This window comes from Pseudopodoces humilis, chromosome 2 (genome assembly GCF_049639895.1).
Source record: "Pseudopodoces humilis isolate 2021_Gansu_Grassland_sample_001 chromosome 2, ASM4963989v1, whole genome shotgun sequence".
NCBI classification, from domain to species: domain Eukaryota; kingdom Metazoa; phylum Chordata; class Aves; order Passeriformes; family Paridae; genus Pseudopodoces; species Pseudopodoces humilis.
In genome coordinates this window covers 32,178,907-32,203,061 of record NC_142201.1, presented here as the reverse complement: position 1 = coordinate 32,203,061, position 24,155 = coordinate 32,178,907, and the positions used below count along the sequence as shown (strand labels likewise).

The 24,155-nt window shown below is 35.8% G+C and overlaps 1 protein-coding gene across 1 annotated transcript in view; it reads left to right on the top strand.

Moving 5' to 3' along the window:
* Positions 1-24,155, top strand: part of OCA2 (OCA2 melanosomal transmembrane protein) — a 179,163-nt gene that overhangs the window by 134,806 nt on the left and 20,202 nt on the right. Inside the window, exon 23 of the mRNA XM_005516514.3 lies at positions 6,518-6,611. Coding sequence (XP_005516571.2) covers positions 6,518-6,611 — 94 coding nt within the window. The remainder of the gene's footprint in view (positions 1-6,517; positions 6,612-24,155) is intronic.

Below are 24,155 nucleotides of genomic sequence, written 5' to 3'. Positions count from 1 at the left end.
CACTTAAGCGCAGAATATAATACTGGATTATCTACTTTTCTTCCTCTGCAGACACTTTCTAGGCAATGTCCCCTCTTCTGCACCTTGAAGAGCACAAAAGTCTTGCAGCATTTATATTGATTTATATTGACAAATCAGACATTATGTATGACACTAAGGAAAGTTATAGTCATGCTTGAGATATGATTTATATAGATATTGATAAATCTATTTAGCACAGTTATCTTCAAAGTATATTATGATAAAGTTGAATAACGTACTCTTATACCAAGTTCTTGTATATGAAAGAGTTATTCAATATTTGGTCTCCATTAACATGACATGTGGATAAGCTGTGAAACTGAGACATAGTTTTAGTCTTTGAATCTAAAAATCAGAGATGAAATATATGCAGTATTAAAAATATGAAATATGTGCAGTATTAAAAGCATTAAGTGAAGGCTACTTGGATGCGTGTCACAGGGCATAGGGGAATGGTGTGCCAGACTGCTGGCACTATCCATCATAATAATAGTATTTTTTACACTTGCACAGGATATATTGACTCCTACTAAAGTGGCTTTAGTGGTCACCTCAGGTTTTACGTATTTTTTACAGATGTCTGGATTTTATAGAAGTTTATGGATTTCTTTAGGTCACTAAAGAAACAAGTGCAGGATGTTGAGCAACTCACCTTATTTATTTCACTTCTGGTAGGAAAATGACAAATTTGAACTTCACCTTTTCCTCTCTTAGCAAAAAGGAAACAATGAGCATTCACTACTGTAATTCTTATACAACTGTCCTGCTGATGATGGTGTAGTGGTGAGAAAAAGTGGTAAATTTCACCTGATTGAAAGCATCAGGTTGAATGAAGTTCAATGAACTTTTTTTTGATAACTGAATTTAAAACTTTCATTCATGTTCTTTCATTTATTCCTCTATAATGTCCATGTTTATGCATTTATGTAGAAATACACCATTCAAAATATTTCCAAATCAGTAAAATAAAAAATGTTGGTATCATAAGACTGCATTTTATCACAAATAACAATATTAAATGAATTCATGCATGCCTATGACTTGATGTTCCTTTTAGGGACTGCTACTGTTCAATTGGCCTTGGTTCTCTTCTTCACTGATGACAAAGTTTGATCATCTTGCTTATTAATTTTTACACATAAAAAATATTAAGTTATTCAAGTCTTGCCCATTATTAGAAGATGTTCAAGACTTGTGGACATTGGACAGATGAATATAAATGTAGGGGTTTTTTTGGGTTTTTTTTGTTTTTAATGAGTAAAATCTCTATTACTTTTGTGTGAAACTGAAAATTTATGAAAGCTATGAAGGCTGTCTTCTGTAAGGCTAATCAAAACCAGAACTGGTCAGTGTTCATTTTGGCAGACAAATTTGTTACATTTTCTTAGCCTGTGCTTTAAGTAGATAATATGCTGTGGAAAGGAAGCCAGGCACATCAGTCTACCTTTATTTTACAATGTAAATTATATGGGAGACTGCACAGGTTTTTCATTTAAAAATGCATTGGAAGAAAGGAGCTGGCTTCCTTCAGTAAGTTTTGCTTTGATACTGTGATGGAATGGGTCATTACAGCAAAATAGCAGGGCTGAAAATCCTCACCCTAAAATTATTCATGACTGCATAAAACTCATTATTTCAGAAAGAGAATCCTTGTCTGGACAAAGCAGAACAGCTGTCCTGTGTAAAACTGGGCCTGTCAAAGATGCTTGTTAAAAGCTAGGGAAAAGCTGTTCTCAGAGCTTGTGTTGGCATGAAATTAGGGTGATCTTTTAGTTCTGCATTACCTGTCCAGACATGCAGGAGAGAGAAAATGCAGGCCTCTTGGTTAAGCACAGGCATAGCTTGTTCTCAACTACCAGGGCATATGGAAGGGAAATGGTTTGTAACTCTCACAGCAAAACAAACATTTCTGTTAGCCATCCACTCAGTTGTCACCCAAGGTATTATCTCCTTTATATTCAAGGAAGTTACTGTTATGATGGCTGCTCATGCTAGGCCAAACAGCTTTATTAGTGATAATCCCTTCCCTTTGATTTCTCAGGGCTTTGAGTGATAAACACTAATCCTGCCAGGCACTTTGAGGTGAGTCTCCAAGCAAACATATTAACTCAGCAAACAAAAGGGTTAGGCTTGCTCTTGGGGGGGGCAATACTAAAGGGACTCCTGAGAACTAACAGCATTTAGATATAATAGATGTGCTGCTGACAAGTAAAATTCAATAGCTGAGGATGAGGCTTGAAGTCAGAGGATGCACATTATTGATTCAAACTCTCTCCCTTTTCTTGCTGAGATTCTAATCTGATTTCCCAACTCCTTCTTTCAGTAAACCTAATCGGTTCTCCCAGCATTGATTCTCAGCGCATTGCAGGTTACAGTGACTTGGGCAGACTCTGTTGACTGAGGAAGAGGCTCTCTGGGCCCACAAGAGGTGCACTGTGTGTGGTGTACAAGGTCTGGGTTCAGGTTTGGCAGTCTCTGAAGAAGCCATGTAGTGAAGGACAATAGATGAACTCTGGGTTACGGAAAAGTGGCTACAAATGGAACAAGAAGGCTGGAAGAAGGAGGGCTGGTGGATAGTGCAGGTATCAAATCAGGCTTACCAAACCTTGTCAGTGTCTTCCTGCTTGTACCTCTAAGTTAGCTGAGGATGAAAAGGCACATTTTAATGAGTGGGGCTTGGATATTTCTTGAGAGATTTATTCTTAACTAAAACTCTAAAATACTGTCTTACACTTGGGGTTGATTTCACGTTCCCTAAAGCTATTCAAAGATATTTGCCTTGAGACATATCAGTAAGAAGCTCTTATATCACCTTTTCTAGACAGAAGCAGTTTGACACACAAACCTACAAAGTAGACCTACTTTGTTTCTGAAATGATTGTGCAAAGCTTGGGCAGCTTCATGGAAAAAGGATTATGATCTGTGAGGATTCTTCTGTGGTTTTTCTTCTTTGTAGCATAGGCAGCTAATTAGGATTGCTATTTTTTTCCTTAAGAAAAGGTCTCTCGATTTCATGCTTATGAAATATTAAGAATAGTTAATATTGACAAGAGTGCATGTAGTCTGTCAAGAATAAAAGAAGAACAGATATTCAGAAAAAAAAAATGTATTACTTCACAGATATCACATACTATTGATATTAGAAATAGAACAATTCTTTGTAGTGAATCCAGTTTCTGAGTAAGCACATGCCTTTTGATAAAAGGTGAGTAGGAGTCATCAACAAAGTTACAATAGGACTCTTCAAAACAGATTGGTTATTGCAATGTGTTGATAGAGTTGACCCATGTGTTATTTTGTTTTGAGCATACAAACAAGCAAGCAGGAGCCTTTTTAAGCTGAATTGTTCTTAAAATTGCAGATGATGTGAAGATGAAGTCAAGACTGGGTGAAGTCATAAAAAATGTCTATTCTTAATTTGCATGAATCAGAATAAATTTAATGTATAGGTTTCTGTGTACATTAACCAAGTCTTGAGTTTTCCATGATTCAGAGGGTCACGGTGTTGCTGTTTCACTTCTGAGTTAAACTCGTGCCATGGAGACAGATGTTCCTGGGATGTGAAACAAAAGTTTGCCTCTGTTGTTAATTTGAGTGCAGTTCTTTGAAGCCTGCTGAGCCAGTGCCTAATTAAACTGCAGACACACTCCAAACAAATGAAAAAGTAATGCTGCTTCTCACAGATAACATTTAAGGTGACAATTTCTTCTCAAGTGAAATCTACTTGGGGAAATCAATTCACTGCTGAAGCAGAAACTCTTTCTGTAATACTTCATTATGTGAAGGCATTACTATAGCCCATACAGTATAGAAGAACTCGTGCTGTTTGGAGATCTCAACTGTATCCAGTCAGAGCCATGAGACAAGTGCAGTTTTAGTCTCATTTCTTTAATTTGAAGCCAGAGCTATATTCTTTGTCTGCAGTAACATTATTCTGAGAGTGATGACTGGTTGTGCTACACATAGAGAAGAAATCTCTTATGAAATGTTTGGATGCTGTAGACTAGTGATTAGTTTGGAACTTAAAATTCCTGAAGTGTTCCTTCCTGACTTCTCTAATTACATCAGCTGTATTCATTTGTTCTGTTTTCAAATTAAGCCACACACCTTGTGTCTAGGCTTTCTCATGGCAGTATCTACCAGGAAAGCTGATGTTCCAAGTTAAGTTTTGTATTTTTAAACATGCATTACAGTAATTAGGATGTACTTTGAGGCAAAGAGAGAGAGGGCAAGGGAAATGAGCTGTGATGTTCCTAATGACCAGTGCTAGACACTATTTTTTCAAGGTTTCTGTTTCATTAACATTAATTAATGTTAATAATTCTTTTTTCTCCACACCTAAAGCAGGGGTGGGGGTGATTTTCCGTGTATGATAAGAAGCCGAGGTTATAAATAATTCTCACAAGCATGATCACAATAGTTTTGTGATCAATAAGGATACACCCTTGTATTGATGTGCAGTTTCACCAACATCAGCAGAACTCCTCAGAGACAGGCAGAATCTCTGTACTGAGCTCCAGCTCCTTTGCAATGTCAAAGCCTTAAAAGCAGAGCAAGTAGGTCACCTAACATAGCTCCTAGGAGGGCAGAAGGAAAGGGAATTTAAAAAAAAATAAATAGAGGGAGAATTAAATATACAGAATAAAATATCTATTTGGGACTAGAGGGAGTGGGAGTGGAATGCTTTTCTCATCACAAGGTTCCTGTGTCTTCCTTATTCCATAGAGGTATCTGCTCAAGTTGTTTGAGGGTGCTAATGAGAAACAGTCTATTGTTCTTAATAGGTGTTGCTTAGGCCACTCACCTGAGACAAAAGATACCTTTGTTCAGATCTCTACTCCGGGATGAAAATCTCAGTTTGCTGCCTAATGTGTGTTGATAATAATTGACCATCCTGGAATAAATAGGAATCATGTGTTTTCTTTGGACTCACAAAAATTTTTGTCATACCAGGGCTTTTTATTGAAAAGTTTTGGGTTTCATGAAATCAACTAAAAATAGTAATTAAAATGTTCTGAGTGACTTTTGGGGTTTAGTTTTTTCCTCAAATTTGTTGCTCTGTCACTATAATGACCAGTCAAATGATTTATAGCACTTCATTTTTTTTTAAATTTAAGAATGTTACATTATTTTTTAAGAATAGTTTTAGACATGTGCTAATTTTGTGTGCACTTTCAGGTGCAGAATACTTTGGGAGAATAATTCTTCTGCCTTTATTCCAAGATAACTTTTGGTACACTGATCTCTGGGTGATCCGAAATATTTACTGAATTAAAACAATAGATCAGAGTATAAATTACATTATGATCTGTTTCTCACAAAGTCAGACCATGGAAGTCAGACCAGAAGAGTTTCCATGGAGCTAAAATTTTGAACAGAACCAAAGTAAGAAGAGTAACTGCATGACAACGGGAGGAAAGGAAGGCTTCTGCTTAGAATAATTGATTGTTAATGTAGTGATGTATGGCAAAAGAGATGACTTACCAAAGTATATATATATATATATATAAAATTCTCTTAGATTGTTACCTCCTTTGTTCAAAACTTCAGTTAAAGAGCAGCATGTAGGAGTCACTGTCACTTCCTGAGTCGTGCCTTAGATCAGAAACATTTGCAGAAGCCATCTGCTTTGTGGAATTCAAGTATGCAGCATGTATAAGTTTGAGGTATGACTCATGGATATGATGTAGAAAATGGGTCGGTCTTTCTGAGCTCTGAATACCTGATTTCTGTACTTTGCCAGATTGTTAAAAGTTTAGAGAAAATGAAGAAATAAATCAATTTCTGGAAAAGGCTTGGGATAAGAGAATTGATGATAGATGCGCATTATAAATGTGGCAAATTATTTTTCTTTGTTGTGTTCCTCTCCTGTTGGGGCTTGTATAAGTTAATTTGGAGAAGTTCACTGAATGAAATTATGTTTCCTTATTTATTGAAGAACCATGGTGATTAGGTAAACAAAGTCTGTGATCCTTTTGCCTTAGGAGAGAGACGTGAAACAGATCCATTCCCCTCCATTGTCACACTTACTGTGTTTTAAATTTCTGTTAAAAAAACCCCAAACATCTTACAAATTAATTAGTTTATCAATAAAGAAAACATTACATTGTCAATATCAAGTTGACATTAGAAAAAAAGGCATCCATGTTTCTTAGCATCCTCAAACTATCTCATCTTTCACCTCATCTAATGGCACCTTCTAGTTAAGTAAAATTAAAAATCAACAAGTTTATCTGAATGCAGATCTCTGGTGTTATTTTTTTTTATTGGTGCTATGTTCCTTTCTTATTTTCTGGCCTAAGTAGAACCAGGGAATAATACCAGGCTTATATTTCAAAGCATGAAGCTATTTATAGGATGTGGCGGTATTGACTATGTTTCTTTCCAAGCCTATACAACAGAAATTGATTTTTCATTTGTAATGAGTTCATTTTAGTACTTTAATACAGAATAAACAGAGAAAGAGATAAACTGGTCTTTGTTTTTTAAACTGCAGGTAATGGAACATTGATTGGAGCATCTGCAAATGTTGTTTGTGCTGGAATTGCTGAACAGCATGGTTATGGCTTCTCTTTCATGGAGTTCTTCAGGTACAATTTCAAACTTATCACATTAAATCTGATGGGTTTTTTTTCTCTCCAGGAAAACAATGAATCTTCTAAGGAGAAAAATCTAGCGAAAGGGTCTATAAAAAATAGACTTGTGTTCCTTATTTGGTTTTGGCAACTGAAATGCAGGTGGAAGGCAGATCACTTTATTTTTTTATAATGTTGATAGAATTCATGAAGCTGGTGGGAGCACAGTGGAACTCCAGGAGAAACAAAGCCTCCAAAATTCCTTCTTTGATCACCCCCAATCCTCAGCTTTGTAGAAATTAAAAATCGTTGCTTTATTGTAAAATGCTGTTTAAACCTAGTTTCTCGTCTGCACATTTTCATGGATGTTCCATCATCAGGAGAAACTGAAATGTCCTAATTTAGACTGAGTTGATTTTTACTTCATGATCCCATAATAAACTATTTACTTAATTTTTTTGACCAGCTACTTAGCAACTATGAATGAAAGTGTGATGAGCAGCCAGTAATAACTCAAGCTGCTGCTTAATAATTGTTTAATTAATAATTAACAGAGTTTTTACTAGCGGAGTTTTCTTTGCAGGTCATTCATCAGCATGTTTTTAAGGGACAAGGTGTACTTAATGCATACAACAATTTAATATTTTTCAAAATACTTCCAGTTTTTGAGACTGTGGTTCAAGGATAGCAAATTGAGGATGAAACAAAAAGTTCAAGTTTAAAGTGTAATTGATTTAGCTAAAACATAATTCCCTGCTTCTTTCTTTGTTTAGGGCACAGGATACTGTTTATCTCACATGGATATATTTTTTCTCTTTAATTTCTTTACATTGTTTATTATAGTTTCTCATCTCTATCAGCTTTCCTCTAAACTGTTTACCTCAAAGTCCTCAAACCTGTGCGGTTTATATGATTAATCACACAGGATTTTCTGGAGCCAAGTTAATGATAACTCTAAAAAGAAAGGTAGTCCAAAGTGCTGTTACTAAAATTCAAGCTGTGAGGATGTGCTACTCATAGCATTGTTTAGCTCTCCACCCATAGTCTTCTGATGATATGTTTTAGAAAGGCAGCTGCCTATAAAATCAAAGGCTTGGTTGTCAGGATCTTTGAGACTGAAGATCAGCCTTATGTAGTACATAGTAATAGCTAACAGATTTCCTGGAAGTCAAGCCCTTGCACAAAAAAATAGTAATGCAGTAATAATGGGCTTGTGGATTGCACAGTTCATTATTCACATGTTTTAACTTTGACATTTGGAGATTTAACTTGTATGCAGCATTAACAGTGTGTCCTCTATGTAGATTTTGTAATGAAATGTTATTAAAACTTCTTTGAGACTGACTGAGAAAACAAATCTCTTCAGCAGTGTTTACTGGAACTTATTCTTTGGTAAGACTGACAACAGTAGGCAGGTGCTCTGAAATTGCCTTCTACACATGTGCTTTTGGTGGAAGCAATTTCTGGGAAAGACTGTAGCCACCTTGAACAATGACGTGAGAACAGAATCCATTGTGGTATCAGGGAGATAGCAGTGGATATTAATTAGTAAAAAAACCATAAAAGCCCACTTTTTCTGCTTGCCGTTTAATCACTGAGCAGGCAAAGCATAAGCTTCTTCACAATTTGTGTTAGGAAAATATTTGTTTCAGTCAAACATTCACACGTTTTAAGGCTTCTCCTGGCATCAAGAGGTGTTTTGAATATCCCTTTGAGGCTTTTGATTTTGCTTACCTTTATTTATTAAGGTTGCCTCAAAGTATAAAGTGAATTTTCTGCATTCCTTCCCTGTTTGCCCAGGATGACTCAATGCATTTCACATTCTCATTGAGGGGTCCTCTGCAGTGCATCTCCCAGCAGACACACTGGTTACCCTCTCATTTTATAAACCCCTGTGAGTCACCAGAGAAAAATCATAGATACCTTTTGTGGGGAGTTGATGACCCTCTGCTGACTGACTTTTGTTAAGATGTATTTATATCAGCCTGAGCTGGTTTTGTTCTGCCCTTCCCAGGTGTCTCTGTACAGGAAACCCATGCCATGTCTGTCTCAAGTGGTACCTAGTGTCATACAGCAGAGTTCTCTATTCCCAGTATACTTCTTACCTAGCTGAATGCTGAACCAAATCATGCAAATGTGTTTAAGGGGGGCGGGGGAGGGCTTGGCTAGAAGCAGCTTTTTTGAAAACCATGTTTTGACACAGTAGTCTGTAAGAGGAATTCCAGACAGGGTTGATAGGCATGTCTGGTGAGTACACCTCACAGAGGGTGAGATTCTATGTAAGCTGTGGTTCCCCATGCTGAGAGGCACGATGATGACTCTGTGCAGGGAGAGAAAAAGGCAAAGAAGCAGGTTCCTTGCTCTGTAAGAGGGTGTGTGGGCTCATGACCTTTCCTCTGTGTGTCTTTTTGCAGTGGCACTTGCCTGTTTCAAAGTTCATCTACTCATTTTAAGAAGGTAGCAGAGCTAATCCAGTAGATGTGTTTGCAGTGCTATTCTGTGTGTATTGTGTGTATGCAATGCTATTCTGGCTGCCCAGCCAGAGCCAGAGGTGGCCAGGTGTGATAACTTGCCTGGAATGCTGAGTTTTCACCAGCTTGATGTGCTTCTCTCTGGAGTGCCTTCCTCAGAAGAAATCCTGTGCTGGGGAGGTGCATGACCATCACCATGATGCTACAGTCTTTCAGAAATCTCTCTAGCCTCCTGGGGAAACCTCAGAACAACAACTAACTTCTTCTTTCCCTGAGTCCTACTGCCTCAAGGACCTGGTGTTCCACAGATGGATGTAAGGGGAAGACAGGTCTGGTGTCCCATTCTCACCATCCAAGTGACTTGTTCTGGAAGTGCTGTGCCTGTAGGGTGGTTCCAGCAGGATGGCATTTAGGTGAAAAATATTATACTGAGAAAGAAGAGGGGAAGGAATAGGGCTCCCTCTCTGTGTTGAAGCACCTTAAAGCAGCCTGATGTTCAGAATACACTGCTGGTTGAGGAGATATCAGGTCATATCCATGGATGCCTGACGGTGAATGTGCTGGCAAGTGTCACCAAATATCCATTTCAGAATGCATTCAGATCTTGCTCTCTTCTCTGACATTACTCATCAACACATGTAGAGACCATTTCTGTCTGAACAGTGCTCACAAGGGAAAAAGCAAGATTGCCCGTGAGAGAGGGTCATTTAGTTGCCATGAATTCTACTAGCTGTTTCCATGAATTCTACTCGCTGTTTCCAGACCTTGTGAGCTTTTTTGATTATTTATTATGTTCCACTGAAATAAACAGTGTCATACATCATTTAAAATATACAGTATTGTAATAAGTTTAATTTATCACCATGAAAATATTTTTATCTTTGAATCTGTTAGACATGGTGGTAGAAAAACAAAAAGAAGCATACAGCAAAAAGGAAGAATAGGGGACGTATGGGCCTCATTGAATGGGGAAAGGACCTGCTGACAAAGGATGTGGAAAAGGCAGAAGTTCTCATTGTGATCAGCTGCACAATGTCCTGCTGAAGACCAGTCACTAATGCTGCTCCCCAGGCTTATGAGTCCCAGTAGTGCCTTCCAAGTCCTGCCACTCAGAGATCCAGCTTTTAACCAGCCTGAGAATCATGAAGGCAAATAATGAGTGACTGCCACTGGATGATTCATTTGGGATAACTCAAATTCGAAAGGAATGAAAGCAACGTTATGAGAAAAACAAAATTGAAAGTCGTAAAAAGAATAAGCTCAGAATAATAATTTCCTTAAACATGCTCTTGCATTTTTGGAATTAGTACAGCCAAATTATGCTCTTGTTTCACTTTGAAAACTTCTTCATCAACCTCTATTTATGTGCTCTATCTTTCCTCCTGAAAAAAAAAAGTTAGATGTATCCTAATATTTCCTTATCCTTCTAGTAATTTAGAAGGCCAGAGCTGAACATGATATTCCAGCCACAGTCCTCTTATTTTTTTCACATTTAAAAAAGATAAGATTTAATACAGAATGTGGAGCTATTTGCCTTTTCTTAACCTAAACAATATTAAATTCCTGTTCAACTTGATACTCAGTGTAAATCCAAGTCTCAGTTTTCATGTTACTTACATGAGTGTGTTTATATCTGCTCTCTCCTCAAATTCTTATACTTTTCCTACACTGTGGACACAAAGACAAGTATTTAAGTGGTAAAAATAGAAAGAATTGTGAGTCCATGAGGCTTGGAAAAGGATATAGAGAACAGTGGGATATTTGCTGTATGTGGTCAAGAGTGAATATCAGAACAAACATCAGAGCAAACAAATGATCATTATGTCTCTAGACAGAAGTTCAACTATTTTCATAGTCTTGACCCTGTAGAAAACATCAGATGTGTTAATAATATGAAGGTAATTGCTCAGAGACAGCATTTATGAGTAAGCAGAAGGCAGGGAAAGATAATATTCCCATTATGATTTTAGTCTAGTTATCAAAGAAATGTTACACATAAATAAGAGCTTAACATAAAGGAAAACCCCAAATATAGGAGAGTACTCTTCTCTTGGCAAATGGTCAGATAAAGACATTGTAGTCTTGTTGCCTGGCTTAATTACAGAGGTTTACATAATGATTTTATATAAATTCAGACTGTAAAACAATCAACAGAGCTTTGTTTTTCTCAAGGGATAAGATAAATAACATTGCATATGTCTCTTTTAATCTAGATGCTTCATTTCATGATAGTTTTCTAAACTTTTACTAGTGTATATCTGAGTTTGTTTGTTGCAGTATAGCATTCTACTAGGTCAGACCACCCCATGGAACATGAAAATGAAGCAGAGAAATCCTTTTGTTACCAGTGAAAAATTTGATTCCAGCTCCATAACATAAGAGTTTCTCATTGCTGTTGGGATTTTAATAACCTTTTTTTACTTGCTAATCCAATTTACAACTTGACTTTAATTTTCTCTGTAAGTTAGGCATTTATAACCTTATAAAGATATATAGAATTTCAAACGTAAAGTAACTTATGTTCCTTCATCCTATTGTAATCCAATATCAATCAATCCTCTGTGTCCATGATGTGTAATGTCAATAGAAAAAATGAATCACAGAAAAATGATAAACATATTTGACAAAAATATAAAGTGGATATTGTGGGAAACACTCCAATTTTATTTCAAGCAAATTTTGGCTGACTATGCTTGTATTACAGTTTTGGTTATGGGAAGAATGGATTGGATAACTCTATGTAATGGGATAAGAATGTGGGATAAATTATTTAATACATGAGGAAATCAGTTTGCCCAGAGGAGCAGGTTATGAGCCTAAGAGTCTAATGTAGAGTTACAGATGTAAGGTCAGCTGGATAAAATCTTGAGGGCATTGTGTATATTTTAAGATTTTGCATTTTTCTGTCATTGCCGTCCCTTCATATGCCATCTGCAGAGCTGAATTAATATTCTCTGTTTTCTCTGGGGATAAGGATAATTTGGAAGTGTCAAAAATATTGCTTTCTGATGATAACTTAGGAAAAAAATTGGTTTTATCATAGGATTTGTTTTGTGAGGTATTCACAGCAGAAGTATTTTCAGTAGGATATCCTATTTATCTGTTTTGAGAGCACTCAGATGCAAAGGCTGTGAAACAGTACTTCCCATGAGAACTGTCATTCACGTACGTGGGAGGACAAATGTGATGTTCTTTGCTACCTCCTGTATATCCTGTTTACACAACTTATAGAAAGTAACTATTTTAAAAGAACCCTGTAAAGCCATATAAATTTCTCTACTGGATTATGTGTTAGACAGCTGTAGTCTTTTTAATTCCTGATAATTTAGTGTCTTTTTCTCATATTTTCTTGCTATTAACACCACTCTATGCCACAAATACGCTGTTGCTCTTTTAAAGGTGATTCTGATCAGAATAAAATCAACCCTACATTTTGGGTATGAATTTTGGTGATGGAGACTTTGGTTGAGCACTGTGGTATCAAAATACCCAAACTCAATTCACCTGTGGGCTTCTTGAGCAATTGTGCAGCTCCAGAAGATAGAATCTGGGGAGGTTCAAAGTAGATAAGGAGGATTCTATGAACTGCTGAGAAAAGGTTTAATGATTATAATGCAACAATTATCTCAAGCTCACTTCCCACTACTCTTCTGATCAATAAGGAGGAGTGAGTGGTCATGGGTTAAATGTTGATAATTTACATGATAACAGAGTTCTTCTGTTCAAGTGCAAATGCAGCACTTGAATAAAGCACTCTCAACAAACATGCATTAATACATGGGCAAGTTTGAGATTTTGGGAACCTTTCCTTCATGAAATTTCTAACCTTAAAAATCTGGATCTCTTAGTTTTACTAAAGCTTGTTTTTGCATTTATCTTGATTTCTTGACATGTGTAAGAAAAATATTAGAAGGGCTTTTTAGTAATTCATTTTAGTAATAAATTTCAAATGCAATTGCATATGAAAATATCAGATTCAGGGAAATGAGTTTAACAAATGTAATCTAGATTTTAACATCCTATTTGCTGTTATGATAGAAAGAGCAAAACTATATACAACTTTCAGCTGATAACTCAGTAGAAAGTTAATTCAGCATGTATTCATCTTAAATTATTAGGTTCTAAGCTGGCTTTGTTAAGAAAAATGCATTTTCTTTGAACTATCCAACGACAATCATTGCAATATTAAGTGTCAGTGTTGATCTAATGACTGCTCTCAAACGTTATATTGATATCTGTGGCAGTTGAATAAAAGAAATGCTGCTGATTTTAAGTATTTTCATGGCTTGCGTCAAACCCCATGAAAGCAAGTATTCCTGAAACAGTGGTGCACACCACTTTAAGAATATTTCCTGAGTTATGGGTGATTTGTTTTTTAAAATTTTACTTAAATTTTTGATTTTACTTAAACTCTGCAAAGAGTGTAAGTGGAAATGTAAATGAATATGGATTTACTTTTTCTTTTATTTTTAGAAAAAAGGGTGAATTTTGAGCCTTTAAGTAAGAAGACATTTCTTTTTGCAATTTGAATAATGGTTTATATTTACCGTGAAGTTTTCATGGAGCTTAAAATGTTCCTATGTCTTCTGAGTAGAACTAATAACTTTGAATTGTTTGGCCTGTGGACATACAAGTATTACTTTTCTTCTTCTCTTATTGCTGTGAAGTGTTTTGGATTAGCTTTTAGTTTCCAATAAGGAAAGATGGGATTTAAATACTTGTTGTCTCACTCATCATAAAATAAGGCTATGTGATTCAGGTATTAAAATTTTAGTATGGTTTCAGCCTTTAAATTCTGTGAAACGTGTGTGTTTCATCCTCAACATTTAAAATGCAGTTGCGATGATCCAGTATTTCATTTGGCTCCATAGGAAGCAGTGATCCTTCAGACACGTCACTTCAATATTATGGGGTAAGGTCGTGGAAGTAGTATTTAATCATGAGATCATAGAAAAAAAACATAGAAAGGTTCAGATTGGAAGAGATCTTCCCCTTTCTATAGAGTCACGGAGGCTGTTGGCTGCTTTGGTTCTGGGTTTCCCATGGGCTCACATGAAGATCTCCACTCCAGAGCCTTCCTTGCTGAGCTGCTCCCTGGTTGCTCTGTCCCCAGATGTTGTTGTTATTGCAGGGGCTTTTCTTCCCCCTGGGCAGGATTTGGCATACGTCCTTGTAGAAGTTTAAAAAGTTCTGGTTTTTCCAATGCTTCATTTTGTCCAAGTCCTACAAGATAGTGGAATTACCTTCTACTTTTTCTACCCATGTGAGATTATAGTCTAGTATAGATTTGCACAACTGTTTTGGTATGGTAATATCCACTATTAGTCATCAAATTGGTGCCAATGTAAGGAAAAAACTCTTTGCAAGAATCTATTTGTGTTTATACAGCAAATTTGATTCAGTTTCATGTGTAACTTTTCTCACTTGTTCCTCTGTGCTGATCTCTTTTAAAATCAAATAAACCCAAACCTTAAATATACCTCAAATAATTTTTAAGAAATAGATCTGACTACAAAATGTTGATATCAGTTAATTGGGTGAAGTTTTGAGCAAGGAAACAAATAATATGCATATGACATATGCAACAATATTACATAGTTTAAAGTATATATATTAAAAAACCACAAAATGTTCAATTTGTACAAAACTTCTCATCAAAACATTATTAATTGAACACTGGCTCATAAATTCTCAGTTTTGAATCTTTCATAGTGAAGATTTACAGATTGGTTTAAAAGTGATTATAAATTCTATAGTTTGTGTGTGTATGCATGTATCCGTGAAGCACACAAAGTTAAATTGAAATTTTATTGACATATATTTTGGGGTCAGGTCAGTAACAGTCAAGAATGAATGCTAGTACCTCAGGTGAATAAAATAAATGTAATCCCATATCATCAAGATACTTGACTGTGGAATTACTATCAGATAGGAAGATTCTATTTTTAGAGAGGAAAAAAGGCAGCAAGTTGAAGAGTAAACACAAACCATCCCAATCTAAGAGCCAGATCAACTTTTTTGATGCTAAAAAAGATTTTTATTTTAAATTCTGAAGTGTTATATGCCATTTAGGATGTCTCATATATAATTTCTGAATTGCCTTTTTGGATTTCAGAGTAACTTTCCCTTTCATTAGCATAAAGCTACTGTTTCTAGATTGCAATGAATACAAAATATTAGATATGAAATTCAGATTATCTCCTAATATAAATGGCTATGAAAGAACAAAGAGGAAAATCCAAGCCACCCCTGGCATTCCAAAATATTTTCTTTGGCATATGTACTAACTCTCCAAAACCTGTCTATTGAACTTTGCTTGTGTGAGTTTTAGATTGGGGGAAAATGTGCCCTAAATGGGACAGTGGTTATCTGTGAAGAGGTCTAGTGTTTTTTTGTTTTGTAGTTTTTTGTTTGGTCGGTTGTTTTTATGTTTTGTTTTGTTTTTTTGGGGATTCTTTTTGGGGTTTGTTTTTTTTTTTTTTTGCAAATCAGTAGTTCTTTGGAACTTAGAATCTTTGAGGTGTTTGGAAATTCATAAATTTGAAAGGTTAAGCTCAGAGTATTAAGGGACAAGTGCTAAAGAATACTGGTTTGTCATACAAATGAGTAATGGATGTAATTCTAAAAGCTCTTCCCTAAATGTTGCATGGATGCCAGCTACTCACATTCCTGGTGTATTTTCTGGTACACCTTTTTCCTCCTGAGTAATGATATACATAATATGCATTAAATTATCCATTCAATCCTTGCAGATACTTTTAATCTACTGGCACATATCACTAAATTAAGTAAGGAAAAGAAATAGCTGCATGAAAATAGAGTATAGAAAGAAAAACTGGTTTGAATTACACTGAAACCAGATGAGAATTTAATTTTTCTTGTTAAGCTGAAATGCAGGACACTGGTCCTGGTTTATTCTGAAAAGCATACTTGCATCCAGTATGGATGGAAGAATTAGGCCTCTTGGGAACTTATGGTCATGCTAGGTATTCCTACTAGGAATACAAGTTATAGGAGTGATCATATTTATAGAGTATTCTGTTAGAAATTGTATACCATGGATCTTATAAGTCACAAACTGTATAAAGCAATTTAACACTTTAAAACAAATCAGTGAACAACAAGGAGAGTGGTAAATATAATATATATCTATATTTTCTTAACATGGACCATAACCCATTCTTGGTCACCTTTTATAAGTACAGGCTACCAACTAAATCAATACCTAATAACTTCCCAACAGCACTTGGAATGAAAATAATTTTAAGAGTAATGATTTCTAGACGTTTTTGGCTGTGTTAGAAAGCAGATATTCTGCTGTGTTGTGCAGTGCTACTCCTATAGAAACTATTTTATGTAAAGGATTTCAAGGTGACTTGGATTATATCTTCCTTCGTGGAGGAAAAGTCATAAAATTCTCCCCCACTTCATCTGTTGTATTTAAAATACAAAGCTTGGTTGGATTTTTCTCTGTGTACATACTTACAGTGATATTGAGTACAGGGGGAGCCTAGAATTCCTACACAGGTGAAGTTTGGCAAGATGAATTCTTCTCTTAGATTCTTTTCTATTCCAAACATGATTTTCTAATTTTACTTCATGATCAGGACAGATCTTATTTATTGGCTTTTTATTAGAATGGTCCTGAATAAAACAAGTTTTTTTTTCTAAAATGGATATTTAAACCATATCTGTGAAAAAGTTCGTTCCTGCCTTGGCCTAACATTTAAAAAAAAAACCAAACTTATGTCTTGTATTTCTTTAGACTAGTTTCCATAGCTGACCTTTAATGTGTGAAGAGGATATGCAAGTTTTCTGAAATAAATTCCTTTTTCAAGTTACAGAGTTATGATGATCATTAAGTTAGTGAATGTTGTATTAAGAAATATTTATTTATTCTAGAGGGGTTTTTTTGTTTAGACCACTCAAATGTTTTTGCTCTTCTTTTTCTAGTAACCTGTAAAGAGAAGAAGTTTTACTACAAATAGGTGGGTGAGATAGGTTTTGTGAAACTTTCTCACGATAATTTTTTTAAAATGAACAGAATTATATTTTTGTGAAAGATTTCTTGAAGTATACCTAAAGGCCAGGGTTTCATAGAAGATATGATTTATGCTGCAAGGTGGATTTGAAAATCAATCTTTGTCCGCCCCAAAGAGCAGTGTAGTGCTTCTTCAGTGTCTCTTTAAATAGCAGTCATGTAAAAATGGGAAAAATTAATTACTAGAAAAATCTGCAGAAAACAACTTTTCACTGAGAGGTGATGAAGTTTAAATAAAAAAAACCTGACATGTCTGGCCATGAGGATTCATATTTTACAACTACTAATATGGGCTGAAATCATAGCTGAGAATATTCACCTTTCCAGCAAGCTTTTAAAAGGCAAGTAAATTACCTCATTTTTCATTTCACTGCATTTAATTTCCACCAAATCCTCTAAAACTAGTTCAAGTGGTTCTGTATCTAAATGCACAGAATTTCATGGTTAGATAAAAGATATAATTAAAATAGGTGTTATCCAGTTTTAGGGACTTCTGGACTGAAAAGGAGAAGACTCTGTGGTTGATTAAACTTCTACAGTAGAAGGCAGGAGTTAATCTGTAGCCTTTTTTGCTTTTGCATTGAGGTAAATATGCTTTTGTTAAATGCTAAAAGGCACAAACTGAAGGTCATATGTACCATTATGCTGTTAGGCTTGTCAAGATTGTGATTTAATTTTTTTTTTTAAATGGAGCCTATTAAATCAGAAAGCAGTTAAAAGAGGTCAGTGCATTATTCTCCAAGATAATTCATCAATGTCAGCGGTGCTAACGAGAATGTGGGCCATGTGTCAGGAGCTATTGTGTCCATGTCCCTGCTCCATTGTGGTCTAGCACAAGTTTCATTGCAGATCTTTAAATAAAAGGTTTGCTGGTGCCTTACCTGAACCATGAGTAAGTCTCTGTGAGAAGAAAGGAGTGTCTACAGTCTCTCTGGAGTGACCCCACTCTTATGATCCTGCTGGCTGATACTGCCACCTCATTTTGCTAGCTAAGATTAGAGTATTTTTCTGGCAAGAAAAGAAGTAGGACTGAAACAGTTTTTACTGATTTCTTCCACCATGTCTTTGAGTTAACAATTGTGTTGAATTTCTTCTTGTTACCATCTCAGTATATCCAGCACATGGCAAAGGAAAGGCTTTTGATAGATGTGGCACCCAACCGTTGTGCTGTGTGTATCTCCATGTTTTACAAACGGGAAAAAATCTAATGCAGAGTCTTGATCTTAGTTAATTTTTTTAGAAAATATTAATCGAAAGAAGACGTTTGCCACAAATATGGGAAGCTACTGACACATTTTGAGCTAGAGGTAAAACACAGTAAGGAATGGTGCAGATACATTAAAAAAAAACCAAAAAACAAGTCCATGCTCCTATAAGTATAGTTTTCTAAAATGTGCAAATTACTTCCGAAATTACGTCAGCCGTTGTGCTCCATCCACTGCTTTCTGTGGTTCAACTAGTCCAGACTGGCTTTCTTTTTCACTGGAACTCACTTTTGAGTATGAGATAATCTTGGTTTGCCTGTAGTTGGGATACAAGTAATTTTCCCTCCATGGTATTTGTTATTCTAGGACTCATCCATTTCATCTGCTTGACACAACACTTCAGTGATGTAAAAAGCCCTTTTCCTATGACCTTCTGGGGAAAAAAAAAATCCGTCTTTGTTGGGGCCTTATAGGGCAATACTGTCCTATGGGTTAAAAAATATTCCCACAGGCAACTAAACAATGTAGCTGTTGGTGTCTTCTTGGTCGTGAGTGGTATCTGGCCCCAAAGTAGTTCATCATATTGAGCTTAGCTGTGCGGTTGCAATGTGTGAGAGCTGTGTTTGCTGTCCTTCAGGCTGTCATTTAAGGCAGTACAAAAAGCCCACGTGTAGAGAAGAAAAAGATGAGCTATTATTAATCCTTCTAGATATTACAAATTTTCTGTGCATAGACTTGTGCATGGGACAGGATTTTCTGGAAGTGCTCTGTCTTTACACTAGTTTCACAGTGGTTTGTATTTAATGACTTTTATACGCTTTAGTTTTTTTCATCTATTTTCCAATTTCTCTGTCAGAAAGACTGGCTACTACACATGCTTCTCTTGATCTTAATGTTTTTTGTTTTAATCCTCCAAGCCCTTCTGGGAAGGCTCTAAATTGATGCCTTGTGCCTAAATCCTTGCCTTTTGAAATCCAAATGCAGAAGCAGTATTGAAGCACTGTTGCTTAGATTGTTAAATTTCTGTGAAAATTTGCCTTACTGAAGTGCAGGCTGGACTCTTTGAAAATTTGATTGCTGTCCCAGCTATTCATTGGAACCTTGTTTACTGATTTTTTTTTGCTGTGACTGAGAATTAATGTATCTTGAAGGGGATTCACTTTGAAATAGACCAAATTGCATTTTTGCTTCTCCTAGTATAGCGAGGAGCTTTATCATGGTGGAAAGTGTGCTTTTCTCAGCAAGAGCAGAGGTTTGTCTGTAATGATAGTGATAAATGAAATGTTAAAAGAAAGAAGGCGGGCAATGCAGCTGTGAATAATCAAACCAGGGAGCAAGAAAATTGAGAACATTCCAAACCAGCAAAGGCCAAAACCCAGTAAGATTAAAAAAACCCAAACAAAAAGAGCAGCAACAACAACAAAACCAACAAAGGAATTGTTTTGTATTTCTTAAATATGGTATATCAGAGAGGACTGTTTCTAGTAGAAACTATTTGCAGTGACTGGGAGAACAGTCAAATAAAGGTCTTTTCCACTGCTTTTTCTGCTTTGGTGAGAGCTCACTGTAATCAGTGGTTTCTTTTATTTAAATTTGGAAGACTCCGGATTGTTGTTGCTATTGATATTTCCGTGTGCTATTTCCATGATTATTGCAGCCAGCATGTGGACATGTTATCATATTAATAAAATATAATATTTTCTATATTTTCATAAACAAAATTCATGAGACTAAAAGCAGTTTAGATTATGTCTCATTTTTAGACCTATCACCATATGGATTATTTGGCTTAGTGGCCAATGTGATGAGAAACACAGCAGTATTCTCTTGTATACATAGTCTGTCACATTTGGTTACTTAAATGTAATATTTTTTAAAAATTGCTTTACTTTATCACATATATGGGAACAAAGTAGGGCTTTCGGGATCTCTGGACTTTAATTTTGAAGTTAAAGCCTGCCACCTACAAATCGTGCCTGTTTGACAAGAAAGGTTTTCTTTTTAAGGTTTTGCAGTAATATCATTTTGACAGACTGATTGTGTAAGTCTTCATGTTGCTCTAATAACTCCTTTTTAATGGGAGAGCTTTAATTGATGTCAAACTCAAAATTTCAGTGACAGATAAGTGTCTTCTCTTAGTTAAGAGGTTAAAAATAATTGACACTTTTACATGCACAGAATAAACTGCCATAAAAATATTAATTTCTATGTCTGTTCTGATAGGAAGAGATAGAAACAAGTTCAAAATGAGTGGTCAACTTTTCCAGTTTTGAGATAGAGAATAGGATTCTATTAACAAATATAATAAACAACCATTACTAAAATAATTAAGAAAAGTGTGGTAAGCCAATACTTGTCATAATTACTGTTGCAGGTGCGGATAGAACTACAGGTTTTGAAATCTCTGAGTTTTTTGCTTATGCAGAAATTTCAACAATATTTTCAGAAAAGCAGCTAATTTCTGAACTATCAGTGTAGAAAAAAAATATTAAATATCTTTTTTTAGTGCTGATGACTATTAAAAAATCCACCCTTTGCTAAAATACACTGCTACCTCATTTGCAATGTGTTTTTCTGACATTGACAATGTCTGGCTGGGAGAGTCCTGGAGAGGGGTGAAATGGGATCCTGGGCCACAAGTGGAAGGGAGCTCCAGGAAGGTTGTTCAGGGACAGTTTGGCCAGTGGGTGCCCTCAGGGCCTTGGCAATTTGAGGTGTAATTGGAAATCAGATTATTTCCCAACATGAACAGTGTCTGCAGGCTGTTCTGCTTGGTGTATATATGCCAGACACAGCACAAAAGTCTGCACACCTAGACTCATAAGTGTGAATTATATGATAATGTTTTAAAAGGGGTTTAGCCTTGTTAGTGGCTTTTTAGGTCACCTTTGAGGCGACCCTTCACCACAGAGAAATTACAGATTTTTCCTAAAATGGTGTTACTCCAGAACTTCCTGCATTTTCCTCACAAACAGCAAGACAACAATTAGAAATAGAATAGTTGACTTGAAATATGACTCATTGCACACGAGTTTGTCCCTGTAATTGAGCCTGTTCATTTGTATTCCTTCTGTGTTCAGTGGAAAGGGAAGAATTGTCCTGACATTTTGAAGGGATATCCTGAGGTGGGGAGAATTAGCTTCTTCAAGTCCCCTTTTTTCGGCTGACCAGAACCAACTCTATGCTGTTGTATTATAAAGCTAAATAATGCATATTCTACCTTAATTAATGCATATACATATATAGTTAATTTTTAGCAGCTCTTAAATAAAGGTTGCACTGTAGCACATACACAAAAGAAATACTGATACAAGACACTTGACTTTTACTACTTCCTGATTCATGAGAGTTAAAGGGTAAAACTATCAATTTATATTGGCAAATTTTAATGATATTTATACATAAATGTGTGTATTTCTATGAAAACCACGGTAAATGAGAATAATTATGCATTAATATAGTGTATTTAATTAAAAGTTAATATTTAAAATTTTTAATTAACATTTCATTTGAAAAGCAAATTACTCAAACCCACATCAATTTTGAAATAAATTAGTCTTCAAACCACTCTAACGCTATCTTCAATTATTGTCCAATTCAAGCACTAAATTTTTTGGTATTTTTTATTCCAGAAAAATATAGTACAAAAAGTGAGTGAATGCACTATTTTAATATTATTTTTATTCTGGTCAATCTTCACGTGACAAAAGTATCTTGACTCTCAATACAATGTTTTACCAGAAGATGGGCTACAGCTTGAATTACAATACTTGCTTTGATAAGAGATAATTGTCTAAGCTGCCATCCGAGCTCCTTGTGGATATGTAAGGCTTTATTCACTTGCCTAAACACACTAAATTTTCCACCTTCCACTGTAGGAACTTAGACAAAAAACCTCTTCCACATATAGTTCTCATCTACATTTGTCTGAATCTGGAGCTGAATCCCAGAATAAGTTTCTCATCAGGCATACACTGATATTGTGCAAAAATTCTTCAAAGGAAAATGCAAAAGAGGAAATAATAGCTAGGACAGAAAGATATTAATAGGAATTTTGTACACTGAAAAAACTTGTACACTGAAGTAACATATGCACTGAAAATTTAAGACACTGCAACCCATTCATCTACCTTCACTGGCCTCCGGTCTCTTTTCTTGTCCTTTACTGTCTCTCTGCTGATACCTCTTCCCTTGTTATTTCCAGCCCATAATCTTTTCCTCCCCCACACAGATGTGTGAGAATAAGGAGAAAGGCAGAGAAAAAGCGCAGCACTACCCAAGCTCCTGAGTGGCTCCTGGGTCAATGGTCAGGACTTTTCACCAGGACCTGCCTGAGCCTGGTTCAAATCTGTAATTCATCTGGCCGTATAAATGAAAGGGACTTTAAATGATACCCTCATTCTTTAGCCAGCCACATGCTGTTTTGGGGCCTTTGGTGGTCTTGTTATGATTTTTTGCATTTCAGATGTCAGGTGGCAGAGCCAGGTGCTCTGGTGAGGTGAGGTGGAGGTGAGGGCTCTGTCCTTAGGAAGGCAGGGTGGGCATGAGACGAGACAGAACCATGCTTTCAGCAGGAATGGGTGGCTCTCCTCCCCTTGTATTCTTTCTCTCCATGTACCCCTCCTAACCCTGGAATGACCGTAAAGGGCAGTTCACAGTGAAGTGTAGCCATATGCTGAACAAGATCTGATTCCCTGGGAATATGGGGATTTGAAAGGGATTCTTCTACTGTGCCTTATTGATACCGTGGTGAAGGTTGTGCATGGAAAGGTGCCCAGACACTATTTCAATTTACATAAAAAATATATGTGCAGGAAGCAGGCATCATTTGTCCAGCATATTAAGGAGAAGAAAGTGGAAGGACACTGATTTGGTTTTTCATTCCCAGGTTTAAAGTATATTTAGTTAACAAACCACAATTCTTTACCTGTCAGCCACTTAGTTTGCTGGAAATAATTCAGCAAGAGTTATGTTTACTTTACCTTAAGATTCTCATTCTAGTGAAAATTTTGAATATGTTTTGACACTTCTGTTGTCACATAACAGATTTACATTTAAATTCTGCATTTGTCATTTATTATTTACTAAAATTAAAACTCATCTTGGATACATACAGCAAATTTCAAATTCTATGAGAATAACTTTTGTAAGAATCATGCATTGTTGATAGACATGATCTTCAACTCTGATCATGTACAAGAGGGAAATCATAAAGTGTTATTGACTAGGGGGAATTTTTGCTGCACAAGAAATACAAGATTAGTTGTTTATATTTATAGTTCATGGAGACACCTGTGGCACCAGAGGAAGTTTTCTTAATGAGACTCATAATAATCTTATAATTTTTATCCCAAATTTCCTTTTTAATGGTTCTGTGACTGGTTTCCTACATCCTTAGTTCAATTCCTAAAGAAATGGTCTATAATTTTCCTTAGATGAGAATCATCTAATCAGTTATACCCCAGACATGAACCTACTCTTCTCAAATTTCACCATTAAATATGAATATTTATGTATAACATATTTGATTGAAAGCAGCAGAAATGTTTTAGGTTAGCATAAATAAATTCCTGTTGAAAATGATAGACTATTTTGAAATGAAAGTATTCTCATTTCTATGTATATGCTGACACTTTAAATAAATAAAAGAATTTATAGAAGCATGATGTGTGTTAGAAAGGAACAAATTCTGCCTTTGTATGCATACAGCTATGTATTCCAGCAGCAAAGCTGTTAGGGATTTAATGACATTTAACATTAAAATTATCAAAACCTTCTTGGTGCAAGAATAGAAAATCAAATATTGTCTGGTTATTTCTCAGGGTCTTTGTGATGTAAAGTG